This window comes from Pelodiscus sinensis, chromosome 18, assembly GCF_049634645.1.
Source record: "Pelodiscus sinensis isolate JC-2024 chromosome 18, ASM4963464v1, whole genome shotgun sequence".
In the NCBI taxonomy this organism is placed as follows: domain Eukaryota; kingdom Metazoa; phylum Chordata; order Testudines; family Trionychidae; genus Pelodiscus; species Pelodiscus sinensis.
The window spans coordinates 534574-557192 of NC_134728.1; the positions used below are offsets into that span (position 1 = coordinate 534574).

At 62.0% G+C, this 22619-nt stretch overlaps 1 protein-coding gene across 2 annotated transcripts in view; it reads left to right on the forward strand.

The window, feature by feature from the left end:
• Positions 1–9120: 9120 nt before the first annotated feature.
• VSTM2L (V-set and transmembrane domain containing 2 like) overlaps positions 9121–22619 on the forward strand; it is a 42802-nt gene continuing 29303 nt past the window's right edge. The window contains exon 1 of one of the 2 annotated variants that reach the window (XM_075900797.1): positions 9121–9755. In XM_075900797.1, the coding sequence (XP_075756912.1) occupies positions 9722–9755 (34 nt within the window). In that variant the 5' untranslated portion in view covers positions 9121–9721. Of the gene's footprint in view, positions 9756–13997; positions 14245–22619 lie in introns of those variants that run through there. The other variant, XM_075900796.1, reaches the window with a different exon arrangement.

Here is a 22619-nt window from a genome sequence, read left to right on the forward strand (position 1 = left end):
CATGTCAGAACCAGCCTCTTGAGAGCCACGGGGGGGGGGGGGAGAGAAGGTGCAGAGGCAGCAAGATGGCTGAGTCTGGCCCCCTCTGCCTCCCAGGTGGGGTGGGAGCTTGGGGCATGAGGCCTGCAGTGCACTGCCTGTCCCATGCTGCTGCAACGGCCTCCTGAGGCTGCTCCGGCTTATGCCGGAGTCAAGCCAGCGCTGGGGCCGGGGCAGTGGAACGCTGCCCTCCTCCCTCTGCTCAGCCCCTGTGCTGGTGTAACCCACTGCCCCACGCGCGGCCCGTGGCCCACATGCAGCCAGAGAGAAGAACAAGGGAGCTCTGCAGCCGAGGCTGCGCACCAGCCGGCTTCTAGCCCAGGCTGGAGAGGCTCCTCCACTGAGGTCCCAGGTTGAGATCTGCCTGGGGGCGGCTACACGAGCTCGGCCAGCAAACCGGGGCCCTTATCATGCCGCTGACACGAGCCGAAACCCCCTCAAGCGGCAATACCCGCCTTCTGCTTGTCTGCTGGGCTGTTAGCCCAGCCAGTGAGCTGCCACCGAGCACCCTTATCTGACCCGTAAGCCAGCCCGGGGGCTCATGCTCGGGGCAATGCGGCAGCAGCCGAGACAGTGGAAGCACAAAGAGGCCGCGCTGGGCCACCAGAGGGGAGTGAATCCAGCAGCTCCCTCGCTCCGTTCCCCCAGGTGAGAGAGGCGCGTGGGGATTAGCCGAGACAATGGCAGCGCGTCTGCGCACAGAGCAGGCGGCCTGTCTCCCCGCTGATGGATGAGAAGAGGGCTCCAGATGGCACTGAGGTATTAGCACAGAGCTTGTTATCTGGCTCCCGGCGTTCTTAAACCACCGGCGTGACTCGACTGCGACAAGCAAAGGGGAAGACCCCCAGGGCTTGGAGTGCTGGCTTCCCAGGGTAGAGTGAGCTGGGGGTGCACAAAGCGCCAAGCAAAGCCAGACCAACGTCCCATCAGGCGAGCTGCCCTGGAAGACCCAGGCTGTTCTCAGAGGAAAGAGCCCAGCGCGTCCAGGCCGCCCAGCTGGGAAACACGAGACCCCAAAGGAAGGCGGGTGAGAGACTCTTCCTCAAGCTCTCCCAACTCGGCGGCTGGCTCCACCAAAAGCCACGACACACGGCCCCTGCCCCGGGGGAGAGGCAAGATCAGAGCTGTCCTTAGCGCAGCGCCGCGGCTAGGACCTGCAGCCCCGGGGGGAGGGGGAGCAGGACGTAGGGTGCTAAGCCCAGATCTCTGCCTCTCACGGGGCATGCGGAGGGGGCAGGCGCTGGCAGAGAGTGGAGTTACGAAGCCATAGGATGGATAATCCCCACTGGGCTCCGATCCGGCCCCTCGGAGCACCATCAGCTCGCTGCACAGTCGGCCCTGGGCAGTCGCCCCCGAGGCTGCTCCGACTTGCACCGGAGCCAAATCAGCTCCAGGAGGGGGTGGGGCCCTTACTGGATGAGGGAGGTACCCTAGTGACAGATGATGTGGAACAGCTGAAGTACTCGATGCTTTCTTTGCCTCTGTCTTCACGGACAAGGTCAGCTCCCAGACTAATGCACCAGGCAACGCAGTATGGGAAGGAGGTGACAGCCCTCGGTGGGGAAAGAACAGGTTAGGAACTATTTAGAAAAGCTAAACATAAACAAATCCCTAGGCCCCGATTGAATGCATCCGAGGGTGCTGAGGGAGTTGGCAAATGTCATTGCGGAGCCTTTGGCCATTAGCTTTGAAAACTCGTGGAGATCGGGAGAGATCCCGGATGATTGGAAAAAGGCAAATGTAGGGCCCCTCTTTAAACAAGGACAATCCCGGGAACTACAGACCAGTCAGCCTTACCTCAGTCCCCGGAAAAATTATGGAGGGATCCTTAAGGAATCCATTTTGAGGCACTAGGACGAGAGGAAAGTGATCAGGAACAGTCAGCATGGATTCACCAAGGGCAAGTCGTGCCTGACCAACCCGATTAGCATCTATGATGAGGTAACTGGCTCTGTGGATGCGGGGAAGGATATACCTTGGGATATGTGGATGGGATATACCTTGTTTTTAGCAAAGCTTTTGATAGTCTCCCATAGGATTCTTGCCAGCAAGTTAAAGCAGTATGGATTGGAGCAACGGACCGTAAGATGAATAGAAAGCTGGCTAGACTGTCGGGCCCAACCGGTACTGATCAACAGCTCGATGCCTGGCTGGCTGGTGGTTTCTAGTGGAGTGCCTCAAGGATCGGTTCTAGGGCCGGTTTTGTTCAACATCTTTATGAATGACCTGGCTGAGGGGATGGATTGCACCCTCAGCAAGTTTGCGGATGACACTAAGTTTGGGGAGAGGTAGATATGCTGGAGGGGGCCCCCACTACAGAAAGGATCTGGACACATTGGAGAGGGTCCAGTAAAGGGCAACCAAAATGATTCAGGGGCTGGAGCACATGACCTACGAGGAGAGGCTGAGGGATTTGGACTTGTTTAGTCTGCAGAAGAGAAGGGGGGGGGGGGATTTGAGAGCAGCCTTCAGCTACCTGCAGGGGGGTCCAAAGAGGCTGGAGAGAGGCTGTTCTCAGTGGTGACAGATGGCAGAACAAGGAGCAATAAGAACAGCCAGACTGGGTCAGACCAACGGGCCATCTAGCCCAGTGTCCTGTCTGCTGACAGCGGCCAATGCCACATGCCCCAGGAGAAGGGATCACAACAGGGAATCCTCACATGATCCTTCCCCTGTCACCCACTTCCAGAAAACAGAGGCCAGGGACCCCATTCCTACCCACCCTGGCTCATAGCCATTGATGGACCTAACCTCCATTAATCTATCTAGCTCTTTTGAACCTTGTTGAAGTTCTAGCCTTCACCACATCCTCTGGCGAGGAGTTCCACAAGTTGACTGTGTGTTGTATGAAGAAAAACTTCCTTTGTTCATTTTAAACCTGCTACCTATTAATTTCATTTGGTAACCCCTAGTTCTTTTATTGTGGGAATAAGTCAATAACTTTTCCTTATTCGCTCTTTCCACACCAGTCATGATTTTATAGACCTCTATCATATCCCCCCTTAGTCTCCTCTTTTGTAAATTGAAAAGTCCCAGTCTTTTTAATCTCTCTTCATGAGAGACCCGTTCCAAACCCCTCATCGTTTTTGTTGCCCTTTTCTGAACTTTTTCCAATGCCAATATATTGTCTTTGAGATGAGGCGACCACATCTGGATGCAGTATTCGAGATGTGGGCGTCCCATGGTTTTATACAGAGGCAATAAGATATTTTCTGTCTTACTCACTATCCCTTTTTTAATGCTGGCTAACATTCTATTTGCTTTTTTGACTGCCACTGAGCACTGAGGCTATGTCTATACTACTCGTTTTGCCAGAAGAGAAAATGTAAATTAAGCGTGGATTAGCATTTGCTCACGCTTCATTTGCATAATCTCTTCCGATTCGTTTTTACGCAAGAGGTTTTTGCACAAAAACATGCAGTGCGGACGTGTCTGTTTTGCGCAAGATCCTTATGCCTCTCGGGGGGGCAGGGTGGTTGCACACAACGGACAAGTCCACACAGCATATCTTTGTGAAAAAAGAGATCGGAAAAGATTATGCAAATGAAGCACGGGAAAATGCTAATCTGTGCTTCATTTGCCTTGCCTCTTCCAGCAAAACACACAGTGTAGACGTAGTTCTCTGAAAACATCCACTAAGGCTATCCACAGTGACTCCAAGATCTCTCTCTGAGTAGTTGTAGCTGAATTATAATATAATATGGCGATATACAGATCTCACAGAAGGGCCCTCGAGAGGTCGAGTGCAGCCCCTTGCCCTCATAGCAGGACCAAGCACCGTCCCTGACAGATTTTTCCCGGATCCCTAAATGGCCCCCTCAAGGGCTGAACTCACAATCTTCGGTGTTAGCAGGCTAATGCTCAAACCACTGAGCTATCCCTCCTCAGTTAGTCCCCATCACATAGTAGATACAGTTGGGATTATTTTTTCCAAGGTGCATTACTTTACATTTACCAACATTACATTTCATTTGCCATTTTGATGCCCAATCACTTAGTTCAGTGAGATCTTTAAGTTCTTCACAGTCTGCTTTGGTCTTAACTACCTGGAGCAGTTGAGTGTTGTCTGCAAACTTTGCCAGCTCACTGTTTACCCCTTTCTCCAGATCATTTATGAATAAGTTGAATAGGATTGATCCCAGGACAGACCCTTGGGGGACCCCACTAGTTACCTCTCTCCACTCAGAAAACTGACCATTTATTCCTACCCTTTGTTTCCTGTCTTTTATCCAGTTCTCAGTCCATGAAAGGACCTTCCCTCTTCTCCCATGATAACTTAATTTGCTTAAGAGCCTTTGGTAAGGACCTTGTCAATGGCTTTCTGGAAATCTAAGCACACTATGTCCACTGGATCCCCCTTGCCCACATGTTTGTTGACCCCCTCAAAGAACTCTAGCAGATTAGTAAGGCATAATTTCCCTTTACAGAAACCCATGTTGACTTTCCCCCAACAAGTTATGTTCAACCATGTTTCTGACCACTTTATTCTTCACTATAGTTTCAACTAATTTGCCCGGTGCAGACGTTAGACTTACTGGTCTGTAATTGCCAGAATCACGTCTAGAGCCCTTTTTAAATATTGGTGTCACATTAGCTATGTTCTAGTCATTAGGTACAGAAGCTGATTTAAAGGATCGGTTACAAACCACAGTTAATAGTTCTGCAATTTCTCATGTCAGTTTTTTTCGGAACTCTTGGGTGAATGCCATCTGGGCCCGGTGACTTGTTACTGTTAAGTTTATCAATTTGTTCCAAAACCTCCTCTAATGACACTTCAATCTGGGACAATTCCTCAGATTTGTCACCTAAAAATAATGGTTCAGGTTTGGGAATCTCTCTGATATCCTCAGCTGTGAAGACTGAAGCAAAGAATTCATTTAGCTTCTCCTCTATGACTTTATCATCTTTGAGTGCTCCTTTAGCACCTCGATCCTCCTAGGGCCCCACTGGTTGTTTACCAGGCTTCCTGCTTCTGATGCACTTAAAAAACATTTTGCTATTACTTTTTGAGTGTTTGGCTAGCTGTTCTTCAAACTCCTTTTTGGCGTTTCTTCTTATATTTTTACACATAATTTTGACAGAGTTTACGCTCCTTTCTATTTTCTTCTCTAGGATTTTACTTCCACTTTTTAACAGATGTCTTTTTATCTGTCTCTGCTTCTTTTACCTGGTTTTTAAGCCATAGTGTCACTTTTTTGGTTCTCTTCCTCTGTTTTTTAATTTGGGGTATACATTTAAGTTGGGCCTCTATTATGGTGTCTTTGAAAAGCTTCCATGCAGCTTGCGGAGATTTTACTTTTGTCACTGCACCTTTTAATTTCTGTTTAACTAATCTCATTGTTGTGTAGTTCCCCTTTCTGAAATTAAATGTCCCAGTATTGGGCTGCTGAGGGGTTTTTCCTATCACAGGGATGTTAAATGTTGTTACATTATGGTCTCTATTTCCAAGAGGTCCAGTTATATTTACCTCTTGAACCAGATCCTGTGCTCCGCTTAGGACTAAATCAAGAACAGCCTCTCCCGTTGTGGGTTCCAGAATCAGCTGCTCCAAGAAGCAGTCATTGAAGGTATCAAGAAATATTCATCTTTGCATTCCCGTCCTGAGGTGACATCTACCCAGTCAATATGGGGATAGTTGAAATCCCCCACTTTTGTCGAGTTTTTTTATTTTGATAGCCTCTTTAATCTCCCTTAGCATTTCATCGTCACTATCATGTCCTGGTCAGGTGGTCGGTAATAGATCCCTACTGCTATATTCTGATTATTGGAGCATGGAATTGCTATCCAGAGAGATTCTATGGAACATTTTGGCTCATTTAGATTTTTACTTCATTTGATTCTACATTTTCTTTCACGTATAGTGCCACTCTCCCACCCGCATGACCTGTTCTGTCCTTCCGATATATTTTGTACCCAATACTGTGTCCCATTGATTTGAAGTAGGAATAAGACCCTCCGGAAAAGGGCACTTTTTCCGGAGGATCAGGGCCAGTGTAGACGCTCTTTTCCGGCTTTTTTAAAAGCCGGAAAAAAGCGGCGGACATTTTTATTTAAATGCCGCGGGGGATATTTAAATCCCCCACGGATTTCCCTACGACGACTAGTGAAATTTACATGCCCCTTCCGGAAAAGGGGCCAGTGTAGACGTAGCCATACAGAATGGGAAGTGACTGTCTGGGAAGAAGTACAGCAGAAAGGGATCTAGGAGTTATAGTGGACCATAAGCTAAATATGAGTCAGCAGGGTGATGCTGTTGCCAAAAAAGCAAACATGATTCTGGGAGGCATTAACAGGAGTGTTGTGAGCAAGACACGAGAAGTCATTCTTCCGCTCTGCTCTGCGCTAGTTAGGCCTCAGTTGGAGTATTGTGTCCAGTTCTGGACATCGCATTTCAAGAAGGATGTGAAGAAATTGGAGAGGGCCCAGAGAAGAGCAACACGAATGATGAAAGGTCTAGAGAACATGAGCTATGAAGGTAGGCTGAAAGAACTGGGCTTGTTTAGTTTAGAAAAGCTTCATCACCATACCTCTCTGCCTCCCTCCGCTCCTCCAGGTCAGACACCCTGGCCTCCAAAGCCGGTGTGCGTCTCTGAGGGCCAGGGCTCCTTGCACCAAATGCGCACACACCCCTCCCGCCCACAGGGCAGGTATCTCATGCTACGTAGGATAACCCCCCGCTCTGCTGCTGCCTGCATTCTCCCCTACAGCTACCTAGGGTATTGAGTGGGTCCCTGACTATTTAAATCAGGAAGTTTTGATTTTATTTTAGTTTTCAAGAATGGCACATGTCCCTCGCCCCGTCCAGCTCCCCCTCCAGCCCCATTAGCTGTCCCTGGGCGCTTAGTCATGGCCTTTATAAAGCCCTGGCTGTCCTGCTGCCCCTACCCCTGCTTAAGGCTTGACCAATGAACAGAGGGCCCTAGGTTTCACCTCCTCTTTAAGAAGCTCACAGCTTCCAGCCCACAGCACAGGGCCCTTCACACAAACAGCTCAGCACCTGAATCTCCACACAGATGAGCACAAGTTCAGCACACGCTGTCTTGGGCAACTAGCACGTAAACCCCAAACACCCCCACGCTACAGCCAGCCACTTGCCTCAAGGGTCCTGTATTCTATTCGCCTTCACCTGGAGAGCTCTTGAAACTCCCTGGTAGCAGCCCCTGGTCGCAGTGCTCTGAAGTTGCAGGGGGGGAGGTCTACGGTGGAGATTAGGCAAAACGATTTCCCTAGGCGGGGGGGAAGCGCTGGGCTGGGTTCCCGAGGGAGAGGGTGGAATCTCCATCCCTGGAGGTGTTTAAGTCCCAGACCAGAGCCGTGGGGCAAGAGGCTTTGGGGCTCTGGGTTACAAGTCGGGGGTGCAGTCTTTTGCCTGCACATGGGAATGCCCTGACCCCAGGGCCACCAGGACCAGAGGTGGTAGCGGGGAAATGGATCTGCATTGTCCTCTCCTTCTGTGGCCCCTCCCCTCCTGTCCCATTAGGCAGCCAGCGCCAGATCCTCATCCATGTGCCGGGGGAGGGTTGGAAATCCCTGGGCCGCTCTGAGCCTCCTGCTGTGCAGACCAAGGGCACTCTGGCTGGGGGCCCGGGAATGGCAGGCCACAGGGCCGTGGCCTGGCTGTGGAAGGTGCTGGCACGTGGCCTCTCGCCACACTCCTGTGGTGCAGGTAGGAATCACTCCTGTTTGCACATCGGGAAACTGAGGCAGGGAGAGCTGGGGACTCGGCCAAGGTCAGAGCTGTGCTTGGACCAGAACCTGGCCTGAGCATTCCCTGCTGGGGGATGGAGGATGCGGATCCAGCTAGGCCAGACCTGCGTTGGCTTCAGCCGTGCCCTTGGGGGTGCACCCGCCCTTCATGCCCCACAGTGGGCAGCCAGCCTGGGCTGGCAGTGAAATCCCCAGGTCATGGGGGTCGCCTGCTCCGGCCCTGGGCTCCTTGCAGCCGTGCGCTCTGCGTGGGGGATGCTGAGCTGGGGCAGGGGCCTAAGCCCCGGTAAGACCGGGCAGTGGGGCAGGCCTTCCCCCCCCCCCCCCAAGGGCGGCTTGGTGCCCAGCTGGGAGCTGATTTCTCCCCGCGAGGCCGGTGTGTTGCGCCTGGCTCTGGCCCCGGGCCCGTCGCTGGTTGCACAGACCCGCCGGAGGAGGCAAAGTGGAAGTGAATTAGAGGGAAGATGATGGATGAGCCGCGTTGTGGAGACATGGGAGGTGAGCGAGCGTCTGCCGCAGGGGTGGGGGCGGCCGGGGCCCTAGGCCAGAGGCCTCCAACCTTTTTACCCACAAGGTCTCTTCAATGTAGGGGCAACGCACGATCTGCCTCAACCCCAATACCCTTCCCCCCGCTCGCTCCAGCCCCCTTCCTCCCTCACTTGCACCAGACTGGGGGAGGGGGTTGGGTGCAGGCTCTGGTCTTGGGCCAAGGGCTTTGGAGCAGGGGAGGGGATCCGGGCTTAGCCCAGGCTGGAGACTGGGGTCCACTGTGGAGGCTGGGGGGCGCCTGCTGGTCTCCCCGCTCCGCCGTGCGCCTTGGGTGCGCCACACGCGGCCTGGCCCGACTCAGCTCCCCATCGGTGCCACGTAGCCAGGGCCGGGCCGGGCCGCTCCTCCGTGCAGGGTGCCCGGAGAGAAGGGCCTGGCCCGCTGGGTGGCCTCCTGCCAGCCCTGGAGTCCCCGCTGGGCCGGGGCTTTGCGTGGAGGCGCCGCAGGCTCTAGCAGGGAAGGTGGCGGGAGCCGGGGCGGGGCGGCTCGTGGCTGGTTTCCGGCCCTTCGAAGCCGGGTCTGGGGCCGGGGCCGGGACCGGCCCGTGTCCGCCGGGCTGGACGGGGCGCGGGAGAAGAGCAAGTGAAGTGACGGAGCCGGAAACGCTCCTTTTCCACGCGCCCCCCCCGCTCTCTGTCCAGCTGCCCGGGAGCCGGCGCTGCTAGATCGGGGCAGCTGCGGAGCTTTGCCCCTGGAAGACGCGATCCTGGAGCAGCTGCTGCCTCCGGCCTTCGCTCCGCGCCGGGTGCGGCGCTTTGCGGGGACCGATTCTCCGTGCGCCCCGGGAGGCCGGGGCTGTGGCCAGGCCGCCGCGGGGACCGAGGCGCAGGGGGACAAGGTCACGCAAGGACACGGGAGACGAGCGGGGAATGTGACCAGGTTGCCCAAGTCTTGGCTGCAAGACCAGCCGCCCCGGGCGCAGCGATTCTGGTTCGCCGGAGGGGGGACCCCGGGCGCTCCCGTGGGCAGGGAACTGGGGGGAGGGCGCCGCTCTCAGGGGCGCGGGCTCGCGTGGGGGTGCAGCCTGGGCCTGGCGAAAGGCTCCCGCGCTGAGCCCTCGTGCGCCCACGCGAGATGGAGCCGCGCTGCCTTGCCCCGGCCGAGGGCGGCTCCGCTTGTTCGCAGAGGTCGGTTCCGTTGAGACTGGGCTGACGGATCCAGTCGTCGCCAGGGTGAGATGCGGGGCCCCTCGGCCTAGGCAGTGAACTAATGCGGGTGCTGGGCCCCGGCCGCGCGGGGCTCTCCCCAGCCCTCCGCGCGCCTCCCAACACGCAGCTGTTCCCACTCAGCCTCCAGCTTTGCGCGCTCACTCGTGCGCGCACAACTAGATGCGCGCGCGCAAGCAGGCGTCCTCCAGTGCTGCGCGCGCAAAGCTTTCGCTTTCCTCCGCGAGGGGCGGCGGGGCTCTTGGTTGCCTGATTTACATATGCAAATGGCTTTGCTGTTCATCCGTGGGGCAGGTGAGCTGTGCGGGCAGAAGCCGTTTTTGCGCGTGCAAGGGCGAGGGCGGCGGTCTGGCGCGGGAGGAAGCGAGGAACCCCGCGGCCTGGGCAGCGGGTTGCCGGGGCTCCGCTCTCGCTCCGAGCAGCCCTGGAAGCGCGGCCGCGGGCCTGAAAAACCCGGCCCCGAGCGCGCAGGGAAAGGGGCCTGTTCACACGCGGCAGCGCCCGTCCATCCCCTGGGGTGCGCGGGGCGGGGCCTGGGCCCGTTCACTAGTGAGCGCTGGAAAGTGAAATGTGCACGCGTGCCCCTGGTGCACGGAGGTTGGCTCTTTCCCTTCCCGCGAGGCTGCTCCGGAGCCAGGAAGCCTCCTGGAGCGGGGACTCGTCCGGCCCGAGTGTCAGCTCACAAGCGCGCACCCCTTGCCGCTGCCTGGCCTGGCCTGCGCCGGAGACGATTGGAGCGGACGCCAGGCGTTTCAACGGGATCGCTGGACGCTCCTGCGCAGCGCGGGCCATTACGAGGGACGCGCAGCCGCTGGGCACCTCCCAGGCCTGGGCTCTCAGTGCCGAGGCCCAGGGATCCCGGCCGGTCTTCGAGAGGGGGGCACCGGCCTGCTGGGAGGAGACTCCCAAAGTCTCGCTCAGGGAAAGCGCCGCCTCGGGCGAGCTCAAAGCACTTTACAAAGGAGGGTTTACAGGTGGGGAAACTGAGGCACGGGGCTGCCGCGGCTTGCCCAAGGGCGCATGGCGGGACCAGAACCCACAGGAAGCGGAGCCGGGGCGTGCAGCGGTTCCATCCGTACCGAGTCTGGCTCCGTGACGCTCGGCCCCCTGCCAGAAGCAGGACCCCGGAGCCGCTGGCCAGGGCTTTGGTTGATTCGGCCGCAGGCTTATCATACCCGCCGGGCTCTTGTCGCGGGGCCCCCTGGCTAGCGGGGCCGAGCCTCGTGTCTCTGCCCCTTCCGGCCCGGGCAGATCTGCTGGTGCCACGACTGCAGGCTCCCGCCTTCGCGGGGCGCCCCTCCCCGGGCGGGGGCGCTGGCAGGGGCAGCCAACGCTCCACGGCCACGGGGTGCTAGGGAGGCGACCGGAGCCGGCGGGAGCCGGGCCCAGGAGAGCGCTGCGGCGAGCGGGGACGCCCAGGGAGGGGCTGGCTGCAGGGCCGAGAGGAGGGAGGACCCGAGGGGACACACAGCGGGGGCGCCCCGGTGCGCAGTTCCGGCAAGAGCCGGCCGAGCTGCGGCAGAAGCCAGCGGGGAGCGGGCCGGGAGCCGGGTTGCGACAGGGCCCGAGGAATGTTCCGTTCCCCGCTGGGCAGGGGCGGCTGCCGGGCCTGGCCTAGGGGCTGGTCCCGGCACGTGGAGAAGGCGGCGGGGTGCGGAGCTGTGCGCGCCCCAAGCTGCCCCCCAGCCCCCCCGCAGCCAGACCGCGGGCGATCGCAGAGGTGGCTGACACGGAGCCCGCTGGGCGGAGAACCCCGCGTGTGTCCGAGCCCACTGGACAGGCGGCGGGGGGGTCTGACCCGGCCGCGCCTCCAGGCGCGCCCCCAGCCGGAGCGAGAGAGGTGAAGTTCGGAGCAGACACCTGATCCGCTGCCTGCGGCCCCTCTGCGAGCTTCGGGCCTTTCCCGAGCCGCCCACGTGAGCTCTAGGCCCCGCCCTCCGCGTGGGCCCGATTCTGATCAGTTGGGGGGGGCAGATACTCCGCGCTGTTCTGTCCCAGAAGCAGCAGCGCGGGGGGCCAGGCCGGAGCTGGTCCGCGAGGGGAGCCAGTTTAAAACCCAGCTCCCCTCCTGGCCCTGTGGCCTGCCACCCGGCGTCTGTCTGGTGGGGGGGTGAGCCCCCAGACCCAGTGCCAGGCGGAACGAGCCGGGCTGCCTGCCCACCTGGCTCCTAATAGCTTCAATGCAGCGCGGCAGCGGGGGCGCAAGCGGGGACTGAGCCGCGCTGCTGGGCAGCCTGCGCACAAATGCACTTGGCGGGGCGCGGGGGTGGGATGCGCGGAGGCTGCGGCAGCGACCGACGGGCCTTTGTTATCGGTTACTCGACTCCCTGCGGGGCCGCGGGGGCGGGGCCCAGCCTGCGCCGAGGTCTGGGATCCAGACTGTGCCTCTGCTCGCTCTGCCCAAAGGGACACGCACCCTGGAGCCAGGGCTCAGCCTCCCTGCCCCCGCAGCAGCAAAGCCTAGTGGCGGGAGCAGCACGTCCCCCGGGCAGAGAGTGACTCAAAGGGAGAGCGCAGCCCCCCCGCGCCCACCGGCCGCTAGGGGGACGAGAGGGAGCGCAGAGGTGGGGCAGGGGGCGGGGGCTGGTGTGAGCACAAACCCTGGCAGAAAGGGAACTAAACCCACGTGGCCAAGCCTGTCCCGCCTGCGAGCCCAGCATCAGGCCCGAAATCCACCGCAGGCCCCTCGGGAAGCGGCGGGAGGAGCTGAGAGTCACTTGGCTCCGACATCACTGGGCGCGGAGGGCCCAGCCGCTCCCGAAGCAGGGTTCTAACGGAGTCTAAAGGCAGAGGTAGGGGGCTAACTGGAAGCCCCAGGTTGGGGAGCTGGACACCCCCCCCCCCCGAACTTACTGGAAATCAGCGTTAACAGTCCAGTGAGTTCCTCGGCCAGCTCTTTAAAACTCTTGGGTGCAAGTTAGCCAGACATGCTCATGCTGAGATGCTAGCGGGGTGGGAAGGGCAGAGTTATATGGCATCGGGATGCATCATGTCTCCCTCAGACATAAATATTTCTTGAACACAGCTGCCATAGTTGTACTATTTGCATCTATCTCCTAATGCGTCAGTATCATTGTTAGGGTGCTGTTCCCAAACATGTCTCCTTATTTTCCTTAACTCTCTGGCCCATCGGTGTCTCTGTCTCCTTTTGCTTCCCTTATCAATTTTCTACAATTCCTACCTTCTGATTTATATCCATTTAGGCAAAACAATAAATTCCTGCCTCCAGTCTCTGCCTTGGTTTCTTCAGCAATCTTGAGTGTTCTTTGGGGTTTGGTTAGAGTCCCCTCCACTTTCTAGTTCCCCTCTGGCGGGGAGCAGGGAATCTCCTCTCTGAGCTGTATCACCAGCCTCCTTCAGTTTGCGCTGCTACCGCCCGCAAAGGATTGTCGCTCCCTCCCTCAGGACTCGTGCCCCCCCTCCCGCTTCTGTAGAGCTGCGGGCCGGCCCTGACAGCTCTTTCTGCTCTCTCCTCCCCGCCGGGAAGCCGTGTCCAGACCCCTTTGTCTGAGCCCCAGGGCCTACTCCCTTGTTGCCGGGCTTTGACCTTTCCCTCCCATAGCCCCAGCCGGGAGCCCTGTTGGTCTGGGGCTGCAGAACGAGAGGAGCCTTAGGCACGAACGGATTGATCAGGGCAGCAGCCGGTGGGTTTTAGCCGCTTCACCAGCTGGCCTGGAGTGGACAGTAGCAGCGGCCCCCCAGCCGCGGGGCGAGGCGGGGACTCGGGAGGGCAGGCACCGGGGGCAGAGCTCCCCGCCTGGCCTGGTCGCCGGGGTAGTTTCGCCCCCGGCCCCCTCCCCCCGTGACTCGGGAGCAGGGGGGACAGGGTAAGCCCCCCCATGTCATCCCGGCTCGGCCCCCTATGTACCGCTGGGGGGGGGGGCCCTGGTCCCTCCCGGCGCCGCCCTGCTGCAGCTCGTGGGGGCTGCCCTGCCCCGGCCTCCCAGGTGTTAGCCCGGGCTGAGCCAGCGGGCGCTGGGGGAGGCCGGGCCCGGACCCCCAGGACGAACCCCGGGGCTGGGGGCCCTTCCCACGCCTCGCAGCGGAGCCTGGGGGCGGGCGGGGCGCGCGCTGTCCGTGGTGCTGGGCGCGGGGCGGGCGCTGTCCGTGGTGCTGGGCGCGGGGCGGGCGCTGTCCGTGGTGCTGGGCGCGGGGCTCTGGCGGGCGCTGTCCGTGGTGCTGGACGCGGGGCTCTGGAGGGCGCTGTCCATGGTGCGGGCCGGGAGGGGGCCCCGCCGCGGGAGGGGCTGGCGATGGCCCCGGGTGCTCCACACGGGCAGGGGCAATAGCGCAGCGCGGGGCCCCGGGCGGGCGGAGGCGGCCTTTCGCGGGGGGTGGGTGGGGGGTACTCTGGCCCCGCCCCTGGCAACCCCCCCCCCCGACCTGCGCCCCGGAGCCCCCGCTGCTGGGACCGGCCCGAACCGGCCAATGAGACCCCGGGAAAAACTTTGATGCTAAATCAAGCGCTCGGATCCCTCCGCCGGCTGGGGGAGGCTCTGGGCGAGCCGCGGCACCGCCACCGAGCGCGGCGCCTTCCGCGGCAGGGACGAGTCCCGCAGTCTCCGGCAGGCTGCGCGGGAGCAGCCCGGCACCGCGCCCTGGCCACCGGAGGGAGGCGGCGGCTCTACGGAGGGGGCCGCGCAGCCCGATGTGAGCCGGAGCCAGGCGCGCACGGACCGAGCCGTGAGCACCATGGGCGCCCTGGGCGTGACCCTGGGGATTTTCCACTACCTGGGGCTCTACGTGCAGCTGGGCGCCCCGGCGCGGGCCCCCGCGTCCAACGGTGAGAGCCGGGAGCGGGCTGGAGCGCGCGGGGCGGTACCTTTTCCCCCGGGGCTCGCGGGGGCCGCCGGCCGGGCTGGGGGCGCCCGGAGCCCGCCGCTCCCCGGGTGCCGGCCCGTGCCCTGCGCCCCCGGGCGGGGCGGGGACCCCGGGGCCGGTGCGCGGGCCGGGCGGTGGCTCTCCGGGCGGCCCGGCGGAGGGGGCGCTGCCGGCCCCGGGGGGCGCGCTCGCGTGCGGAGGTTTGGGGGCGCGCCCGGGGGTCGGTGGCGCAGGAGCTCGGGGAGACGCGGCTCTGCCGGGAGCCGAGCGGGGGAAAGTTCGGGACCTTGCTCCGAGCGGGGCCCGGGGGCGGGCGGGCTGGTCAGCCCATCGCGGAGCCCGGAGCCCTGGCGCCCCGCAGGACCAACCCGCCTTGGCCGCTCTGCCGGTCCCCGGGCCCGGCCCCTCCCAGCTGGCGGGGGCTCGAGCCCCTCCCCGGGCAGCTCCGCGCGCTGCCGGGCTGCTTTCCACGCGAACTTCCCACTGGCTGCCCCAGGCTCGGTCCCCTGCCCCCTGGGCGCCTGTTGCCTTCCGCTGGGGCGAGCCACGCGCTCCCACATCCCCGGGCGGGGCGGGGGAGGTGCAGCCTGGTCTGTGCTCTGTCCCTGGCTCTGCTCAGGGCCTGGAGCCCCCCAAAACTCTGGGGGCTCAGCCACCCACAGGGCGCAGGCCAGTCCCTGCCCCGAGGCACAACCACAGGCGCCATGCTGGAGGGCTGTGCTGCTGTGGGGGGTGGCACATGCCAGGGCTGGGCAGCAGCGTGTGGTCAGACTCTGGTGTAATGTGTCATTTGGGCTGGTGCCAGAGAACCCGGCGCGTTTCCTGGGCTTGCCACCTTCCCTGGGGGCCAGAGGCCGAGCCACCCCAGTGCCTCCCTCAGAAACGCAGCCAGCCAGCCACGGTCTGAAATGGTCGCTGCGGCGCGCAGGGGTCCGAGCGGGCGGGTGCGTTGGGGAGCCGTGTCCCAGGGCTGGGCACCGGGGGCAGCTCCGTAGCCGCTCCCTCCTGCACAAGCGAGCCCTTTCGGGAGGCTCTGAGACGCAGGCACCAAGTGGCTCGTGTCTCCTACGTGGCTTGTGCGTGGCCGGCGAATACCAAGCCGAGCGCCGCGGGGCGGGCGGCGAACCTGGAGACACGGCTGGTGAGTAGCTTGGAGATTGATCATTTAATTAGTCACTGGTGCGGCATTGCTCCGGCAGCGGGAGCGGCTGGGAGAGAGGGGGGAAGAGCCCTGGAAGCCCCCCTGAAGTGACAAACATTGTGCCCGGGGGGCTGGAACCAGGCTCCAAGTCCAGGGGCACGTCAGACTGGGAGCACCCATGCCAGGGTCGAATGGCAGGCCCAGGCCTCCCCAGGCCTTCAGCGGGCCCAGACAGGGCCTTGCAGCCTCTGGGACAGGGAGAAATGGTTTCAGAGAGGCGCATCTGCCACTGGCCAAAGGGGAGACACAGGAGGCTCTTGGGGGAGGGCCGAGCAGCCCAGGCGCCCCAGATCTGCGGTGAGAGTGAACCCGAAAGCGGGCTCTAGGAGGGGCAATATTCGAACCCCTTGCCCACGGGCAGCACTGGGGAGTGGGAGTGAAAATCTTCCCTCAGTTCACCAGGCTCTGCACGTGGTGTTATGGGCCGTGACTAGGGCTCCTGGGTGCCTGCTGTCTCTTCCTTTCCGGGGGGATGGGGGCGCAGTTAGTCCCCCACCCTCCTCCTCGGTGCATGCCCGAGCCATGGGCTCCCGGCCTGCCTGGCTGCAAGAGGCCGTTCAGCTCCGCTCTCCGCTCTCCTCTCACCTCTCGCCCTACGCTGCTTTGCCCTGAGCTAGCTGGGCCTGGGTTTGTGCCTGGCCAGGCACCCCCAGCAGGGAGCTGCTCCGGCATTGTACGCCCCCATCACTCGCCTCCCCCATCTCTGCCTCTCTCTTCCTCCGCTGGCACCTTCAATTATTCATGCCCCCCATTGCAGACAGCGTGCGCAGGCTGGGCGGGTGCCATCGGTTCGCGAGCCTGGGTCAGCCCTCGTCAGCGCGCACGGAGCCGGCTGGTAAACAGCTGCATTCCAGAGCAGGAGAACCCGGGTTCCTCTTTGCATCGGCTGCAAGTGTGAGCGTCTTCCATGCAGAAGCCAGTTAGTTTAATGGCTGAAGGATTAAGGGAGCCGTGCCCTGATTCCCCGCGGTGCTGCCCTGCTCCTTTGTCGCACACACCACTGATTATTCTAGCAATTACTTTCAGAAACACTCCACCGGCTTCTGGGGTTTTTTATCAAGCTTCCTGGTGGGAATTCTCCAGCCGCTGTGTTTTTCCTGCTGCCGCTCGTGCAGTCGTTCAAGACAATTACTCCTGACACCCCTCGCCCGTCAGCTGTCTCCGCTCGCCTTTCCCCGGAAGAAGGCTGGCAGGCGACGGGCAAGGCAGCGGGAACGATCCCATTAGGGCAACAGCAGCTAATTGGAATTGAACAATCCTCCGCCAGCCAGGCAGCAGAGCCGCTAAGCCATGGGCGCCTTTCCCAGCAATCTGGGTGCCAAGCGGCCGGCAGAGCAGGGGCCTTGCTTTGCCCAGCAGTGGGAAGCTCTTCAGTTTCTCCTGCCAGGCCTCCATCCCGCTCCTCTTCCCGGGGGGGGGGCAGGATTTCGGGGGTGCTGACATGGACAGCGACTCTCCTGCTGGCCTCCTGTGGGTTCTCTCTGCTTGTGTCCCAGTGGGGCAAGAACCTTTGCTGCTGCCGAATGGCATGGCCCCTCCCTGAGCCTGGCACCTTGCCCAAGCCGCCCCACAGCCCACCAGCTCAGGCCTGGATTGGGACATCGCTGCATGTGACGGACCGGGCCGTGTCTGGGCACAGCTGAGGGCGTCCGCTCAGGGCGAATTGCTCCAATCCGGGGCTCCTTACAGCCCCCAGGCTGGTGACCTCTCCAAACAGGCCACAAACCAGTCCCACAGAGCGCTTCAGCTGCCTGCTTGAAGCCTCACGAGCAAAACCCCTCTGACGCCCCAGCAATATCCGTGCCCCAGATGGCCCCGGGCCTCACACCGGTGGGGGGTCCTAGCACCCAATCCCACCTACCCTGAACAAGTTCTGTCCGGTTCCAAGGAACCAGCCACAGATCCCTGGTCAATTTACCCTCTGGACCTTACCCACAAATCACGCTGGGCCAATCCTTTAGCATCTAACAACTACAGGTTTATTATCACAAGAAAGAAAAGCCTGAGAGTGAGGTTATTAAAGTACAGTACGTTACATGCACCGAATCTCCCAGTCCTCGATGCAGGCTCTAGCAGAGATGTTGCAGCTGCTGGTTTAAAAGTCCTTGTTGCGCATCCTAAGATCAGGATGGGTTCACAGGTCTTCTGGGCTCTTCAATCCCTGCAATGCTGCCTCTGGGATGAAGTGCTGAGCTGAAGACCAAGATGGAGTCCACCACATGGCCTCTTTATCCCTCCTTCCTGGTCTCTTCTTGGCTACAGCAGGTCACCTGGCCCGCGGCTTATTCCTGTGTCCCCTGCTGGTAGCCCTTAGGTATGAGTCACCCTCATTCTTTAGGTGTGTCCTTGGCCCATTGAGAGCCATTGTCCACAGGGCCTCGCTGATTAGCATGTCCACAGGCCAGGCACTGCCCACTGCTCAACCACATGCAGGGAAATATTCAGTATCCACACAGACTACAGATTCCTACCTACACACACAGACATTCTACAGTCTCATGACCAGCGTACACAGGATTAGCAGACAGTGAGCTTCTATTCAACACCCCACATGGCCCCCTTTTATACCATTCTTGGGGCCAACACCCCCCCCCCCCCATGGGTGCAGCAGTGATCTGGCTGCTCCCCTCCAAATCCAGTAACGTGACACCGCAGGTCTAGTGTTTATCTCCCCTCCCCCCCCGGCAGGCCTTGGCGGTTCTGTGCTGCATGGCACGCGGAGGGGGGACGATGCCTCATGGTCATCGGACTCGCTAGGGCACAACACACCAGGCCGGGGGGTCTGGTTCTGCCTTTCAAGCTGACTTAGTCCTGGTGCTTCCAGGAGAGACGCCCGGCCCGGCCCGGCCTAGGCTGGCCCGTGGGGTGTTTCCTCTCCCACGCCGGGGATGTGCCAAGCAGCCGACTCCCAGGGAAAGGAGGCAGCAGGAGCAGGGCTAAGAGCAGCCGTCTTGGACGGGGCCTCTGCGGTTTGGTGCCTGGTGGATTTTGGGTGCGCCGTTTGAGATGGCGGGGGCCTGGCTTCCCCGCCCCCCCACTCCGCTGGGAATAACCCGGAGCTGGAGCGGCCTGGCCTCTCTGGGAACCAGGCCTCCAGCGGCGCCTCCAAAGCAGCGGCCGCTCTTGGCGTGTTGGCGGGAGGGAGGCGTTCCGGCAGGGCCCCTGGGAGCGGCTGGCAGAGCTCGGAGCGGCATGGAGTCCTGGTGCCCCGTTGGCTAAGCTCATTGCTGCTCCTTCTGGCGAGGCGCCAGCATGGCCCTAACTCGCCCCCCCCCCCCCCCCGCTGGGGGCCCTTCCTCGCCGGATCACCTCTTGGGAGGGGCAGGCGTGGGCAATGGGGGCCACTTCCGCCATGCAACCCCCCTGCCATTGAAGTGGGTGTCACGGCTCCCCAGTTGTGCCCACGTGTGGCCTCTCGGCTCCTGGACGGATCCCCCCTCTCCAGTGCGGCACCCCCTTCTCGGGGAGCCCCCCCTCCAGTCCCGGGCTGTCTCCCTGCTGCTTTCCCAGGGGTCCGCTCCAGTGCGGTGACCCTCTCTCGGGGGGCCCCTCTCACCTGGGGGTCCACCCCTCTGCCTCCAGTCGGTGCCTCTCAGGCCTCCAGCCACCTGCCTCCACCATGAGCCCCCTCAGGGGGTCCCCTCCCTCTGGCCCCCGGCCCCCCCAGAAGGAACGGTGCCCCCTGTCCCCCAGCCCAGAGCGACTCAGCCCCCACCGCACAGGCGGGGCTATTGGGCTTTGAACAGCGACGGATCCTCCGGCCGGTCGGCCTGGCCCCAGCCCCGCGCCAGCCTCCCCTGCAGCCGGCTGAGTCCTGCCTGCCCTGCCCTGCCCTCAGCCCCAAACAGCCCCCGGCTCCCTCCAATAGCCCCGCAACAGCCCCTCCCCCGTCCATTGTCCTCTCCCCTGGTAAGAGGGTCGCCTGGGCCCCTCTTCCCCCCCCCCGTCCAATGTTCCCCCCTCGCTGGGGCCAGCTGGGCCGGTCGCCGGGTTCCCTCTGCAGCCCCTTGTCTGCCTCTGGCCAGACCCGGCCGTGTCCTCTGAGCAGGGTCGGGGGCACCAGGGTCCCAGACGCCCCGGCTGCACCTCTGGGCTGTTCCCTGAAACCACAAACTCCCCCCCCCCCCCCGTCACATTGAACCAGTAAGATCCGGGCACTGAGCCCCCCTGGATGCAGCCCCCCTTTGAGCCCCCAAACTCCCCACTTCCTCCCGGGGCTCAGGAGTCTCCCCCCGGGGACAGGAGGCCTCTCATGGGGGGTGGCAGTGGGGGCGTGCGGGGCCAGCGCGGGCCCTGCTCAGGGCTGAATGTGCTTGCTGGGAATTAACTCAGCTGGGTCCAGGGGCCCGGAGCAGGCGCAGAGCCGGCCAGTCACAGCCCTGCCCTGGGAGGAGCCTGGCGCTTTCCACACCAACCCAACAAGGGGGGGGGGGGGAAGGCTTGATGGACACGCGGGATCTCGTGAAACCCGGAGTCCTGGCCTCGTTCCAGGCTCGTTGCCCACTCTGCCCCCGCCTCCTTCCTCACTCGCCGCCGCTGGCGCCAGCCCTCTGCGCCTCCAAGTCCAGCCTGTTGGGCGCCGACGTCCCACCCCAGAGGTGGCTGCATCTGCAGGTCGGGTGACCCCCGCATAGCTCATCGTACATGTCCAGGCCCAGACCCTCCCCGCGCGCTGGTCAGTGGGAGATTTACCTTGGGAGCGGGGGCGGGACCCATGTTACTGAGGCGCGTTGGGATCTTTGGGGGAAAGGCCTGCGCCCCGACCCAGCCTCTGCGGGATGGGGCCGGTTCCTAGATTTGGAGAGAGAGAGAGTGTCTGTGTGTCTCAGTGTGTGTGTCTGTCTGTCTGTGTGTCTCAGTGTCTGTGTGTGTCTGTCTGTGTCTGTGTGTGTGTCTGTGTGTCTGTCTGTGTGTCTGTCTCTGTACATGTGTCTGTGTCTGTGTCTGTGTCTCTGTATGTGTGTGTGTGTGTGTGTGTGTGTGTGTGTCTGTGTCTCTGTTTGTGTGTGTGTGTGTCTGTGTCTGTGTCTCTGTATGTGTATGTGTGTGTGTGTGTGTGTGTGTGTGTCTGTGTCTCTGTGTGTGTGTGTGTCTCTGTACGTGTACGTGTGTGTGTCTGTGTCTGTGTCTGTGTCTCTGTATGTGTGTGTGTGTGTGTGTGTGTGTCTGTGTCTCTGTATGTGTGTGTGTGTGTCTCTGTACGTGTGTGTGTGTCTGTGTCTGTCTCTGTATGTGTGTGTGTCTGTGTCTGTGTGTAGCCTTGCTCCTCGTGGTAGGATGGAGCGAGTGGCTCGGGGCCGTAAGGACGCCTGCCTGGGGCAAAGGGAAAGGGACCTCGGGTTTAGGAGCCTCTCTCTGACTCAGGTGGCCACGTTCGGCGCTGACTCCCCTTTGCCGCAGCTCCCCCCCCACGTGGGCCGGGCTATTTGCGCGCAGGCCGGGGTGCTGCGTTGTGGCCTTGATGCCCCAGCGGCACCGTTCCCGGCTGCAGCTTCGTCCCCAGAGTCTCAGGCCAGGCAGCCCCTTGTGCTATGGGGGCTGAGCGGCAGGGGCAGGCCAGGGAGCCGCGCCCAGCCCCGTTGGAGTTGGGGGTCTGGGCAGAAACCTGGGCACATTCTGGCCTCCCAGCTGCACCCGGCCCCACCCCAGGCACTCAGGGGCCAGGGAGAGAGGCCTGACGGGGGTGTGAGCACAGGCTGGGGGTTCATTAAAAGTCTCAGCAGAAATGGGGCTGTGCCCCACCCTCACAAGCTCCCCCCCAGCTGGCCCGCACGCCCCGGCTCTTCCCTTTGCACTGCCCGCTGTGGCCTGGGGAGGCGCACCCCGCCGGGATGTGTCGCCAGAGATAAGGGGGTCCAGGGAGGACGGGGCAGCACGGCTGGGCGCCCCCTTACTCCACGGGCAGAACTCCCTCGGCTTCCCGAACACGGCTCTAGGAGCGTGGCTGGAGCCAGTCCTGCTCCCACGGAAGCCGAGGGAGTTCTGCCACGGGCAGGGATGGCAGGAGGAGCGGGGGTCTGGAGGAGCCCCACCTGTCTGCATCAGGCCTGCCGAGCAGAGGGGGGCGCAGGGGAGCCCCTGGACCCTCCCGCTCAGAGTTTGGCCCGGGCCCGGTAGCCGCTGGGGAACTTTGAAGAATATTGGGGGGGGGGGGCTGAGCCAGGTAATCATGAATGTATCGCGCTGCTCCGAGCCCCCCGCCCGTGCTCCCCCGAGACCCCTCAATGGCGCCAGCCCAGGAGCAGCTGGAACTCATCCCTTTGAAAAGAAAACCCGGCTGCCAGACAGCTGTGTGCGCCTCCCTCCGAACACGTCTCCCCGCGGGGCCGGAGCAGGCCTGGGCTGCAGGCCAGGGGATTGTCACGGGGGGGGGGGAAGGGGGTGATTCATGGGACCGGGGAGCTGTGTCTCGCTCCGGCCCAGGACGCAGCCCTCCCCCGAGCCCTGCCAAGCAGGGTGCAGCTGGCAGGGCTGTAACAGGCCAGAGTGAGAAACTTCCAGCCCCCCAAGCGTTTGTACGGACCCACCCTCGCCTCGCCCACAGACGGCCCCAAAGGGAGCGGTGCCGAGGGTGTTGATCCCCACATCACCGCAGGGGGGTGCAGCACACGGGTGCCTGTACCCACTCCCCAGCTGTGGGGGGCCCGGCAAGGGGGTGCAGCACAAGGCTGGCTGTACCCCATTCCCAGCTGTGGGGGGCCCGGCAGGGGGGTGCAGCACAAGGCTGGCTGTACCCCATTCCCAGCTGTGGGGGGCCCGGCAGGGGGGTGCAGCACAAGGCTGGCTGTACCCCGTCCCCAGCTGTGGGGGGCCCGGCAGGGGGGTGCAGCACAAGGCTGGCTGTACCCTGTCCCCAGCTGTGGGGGGCCCAGCAGGGGGGTGCAGCACAAGGCTGGCTGTACCCCATCCCCAGCTGTGGGAGCCCGGCAGGGGGGTGCAGCACAAGTCTGGCTGTACCCCGTCCCCAGCTGTGGGGAGCCTGGCAGGGGGGTGCAGCACAAGTCTGGCTGTACCCCGTCCCCAGCTGTGGGGAGCCCGGCAGGGGGGTGCAGCACAAGGCTGGCTGTACCCCGTCCCCAGCTGTGGGGGCCCGGCAGGGGGGTGCAGCACAAGGCTGGCTGTACCCCGTCCCCAGC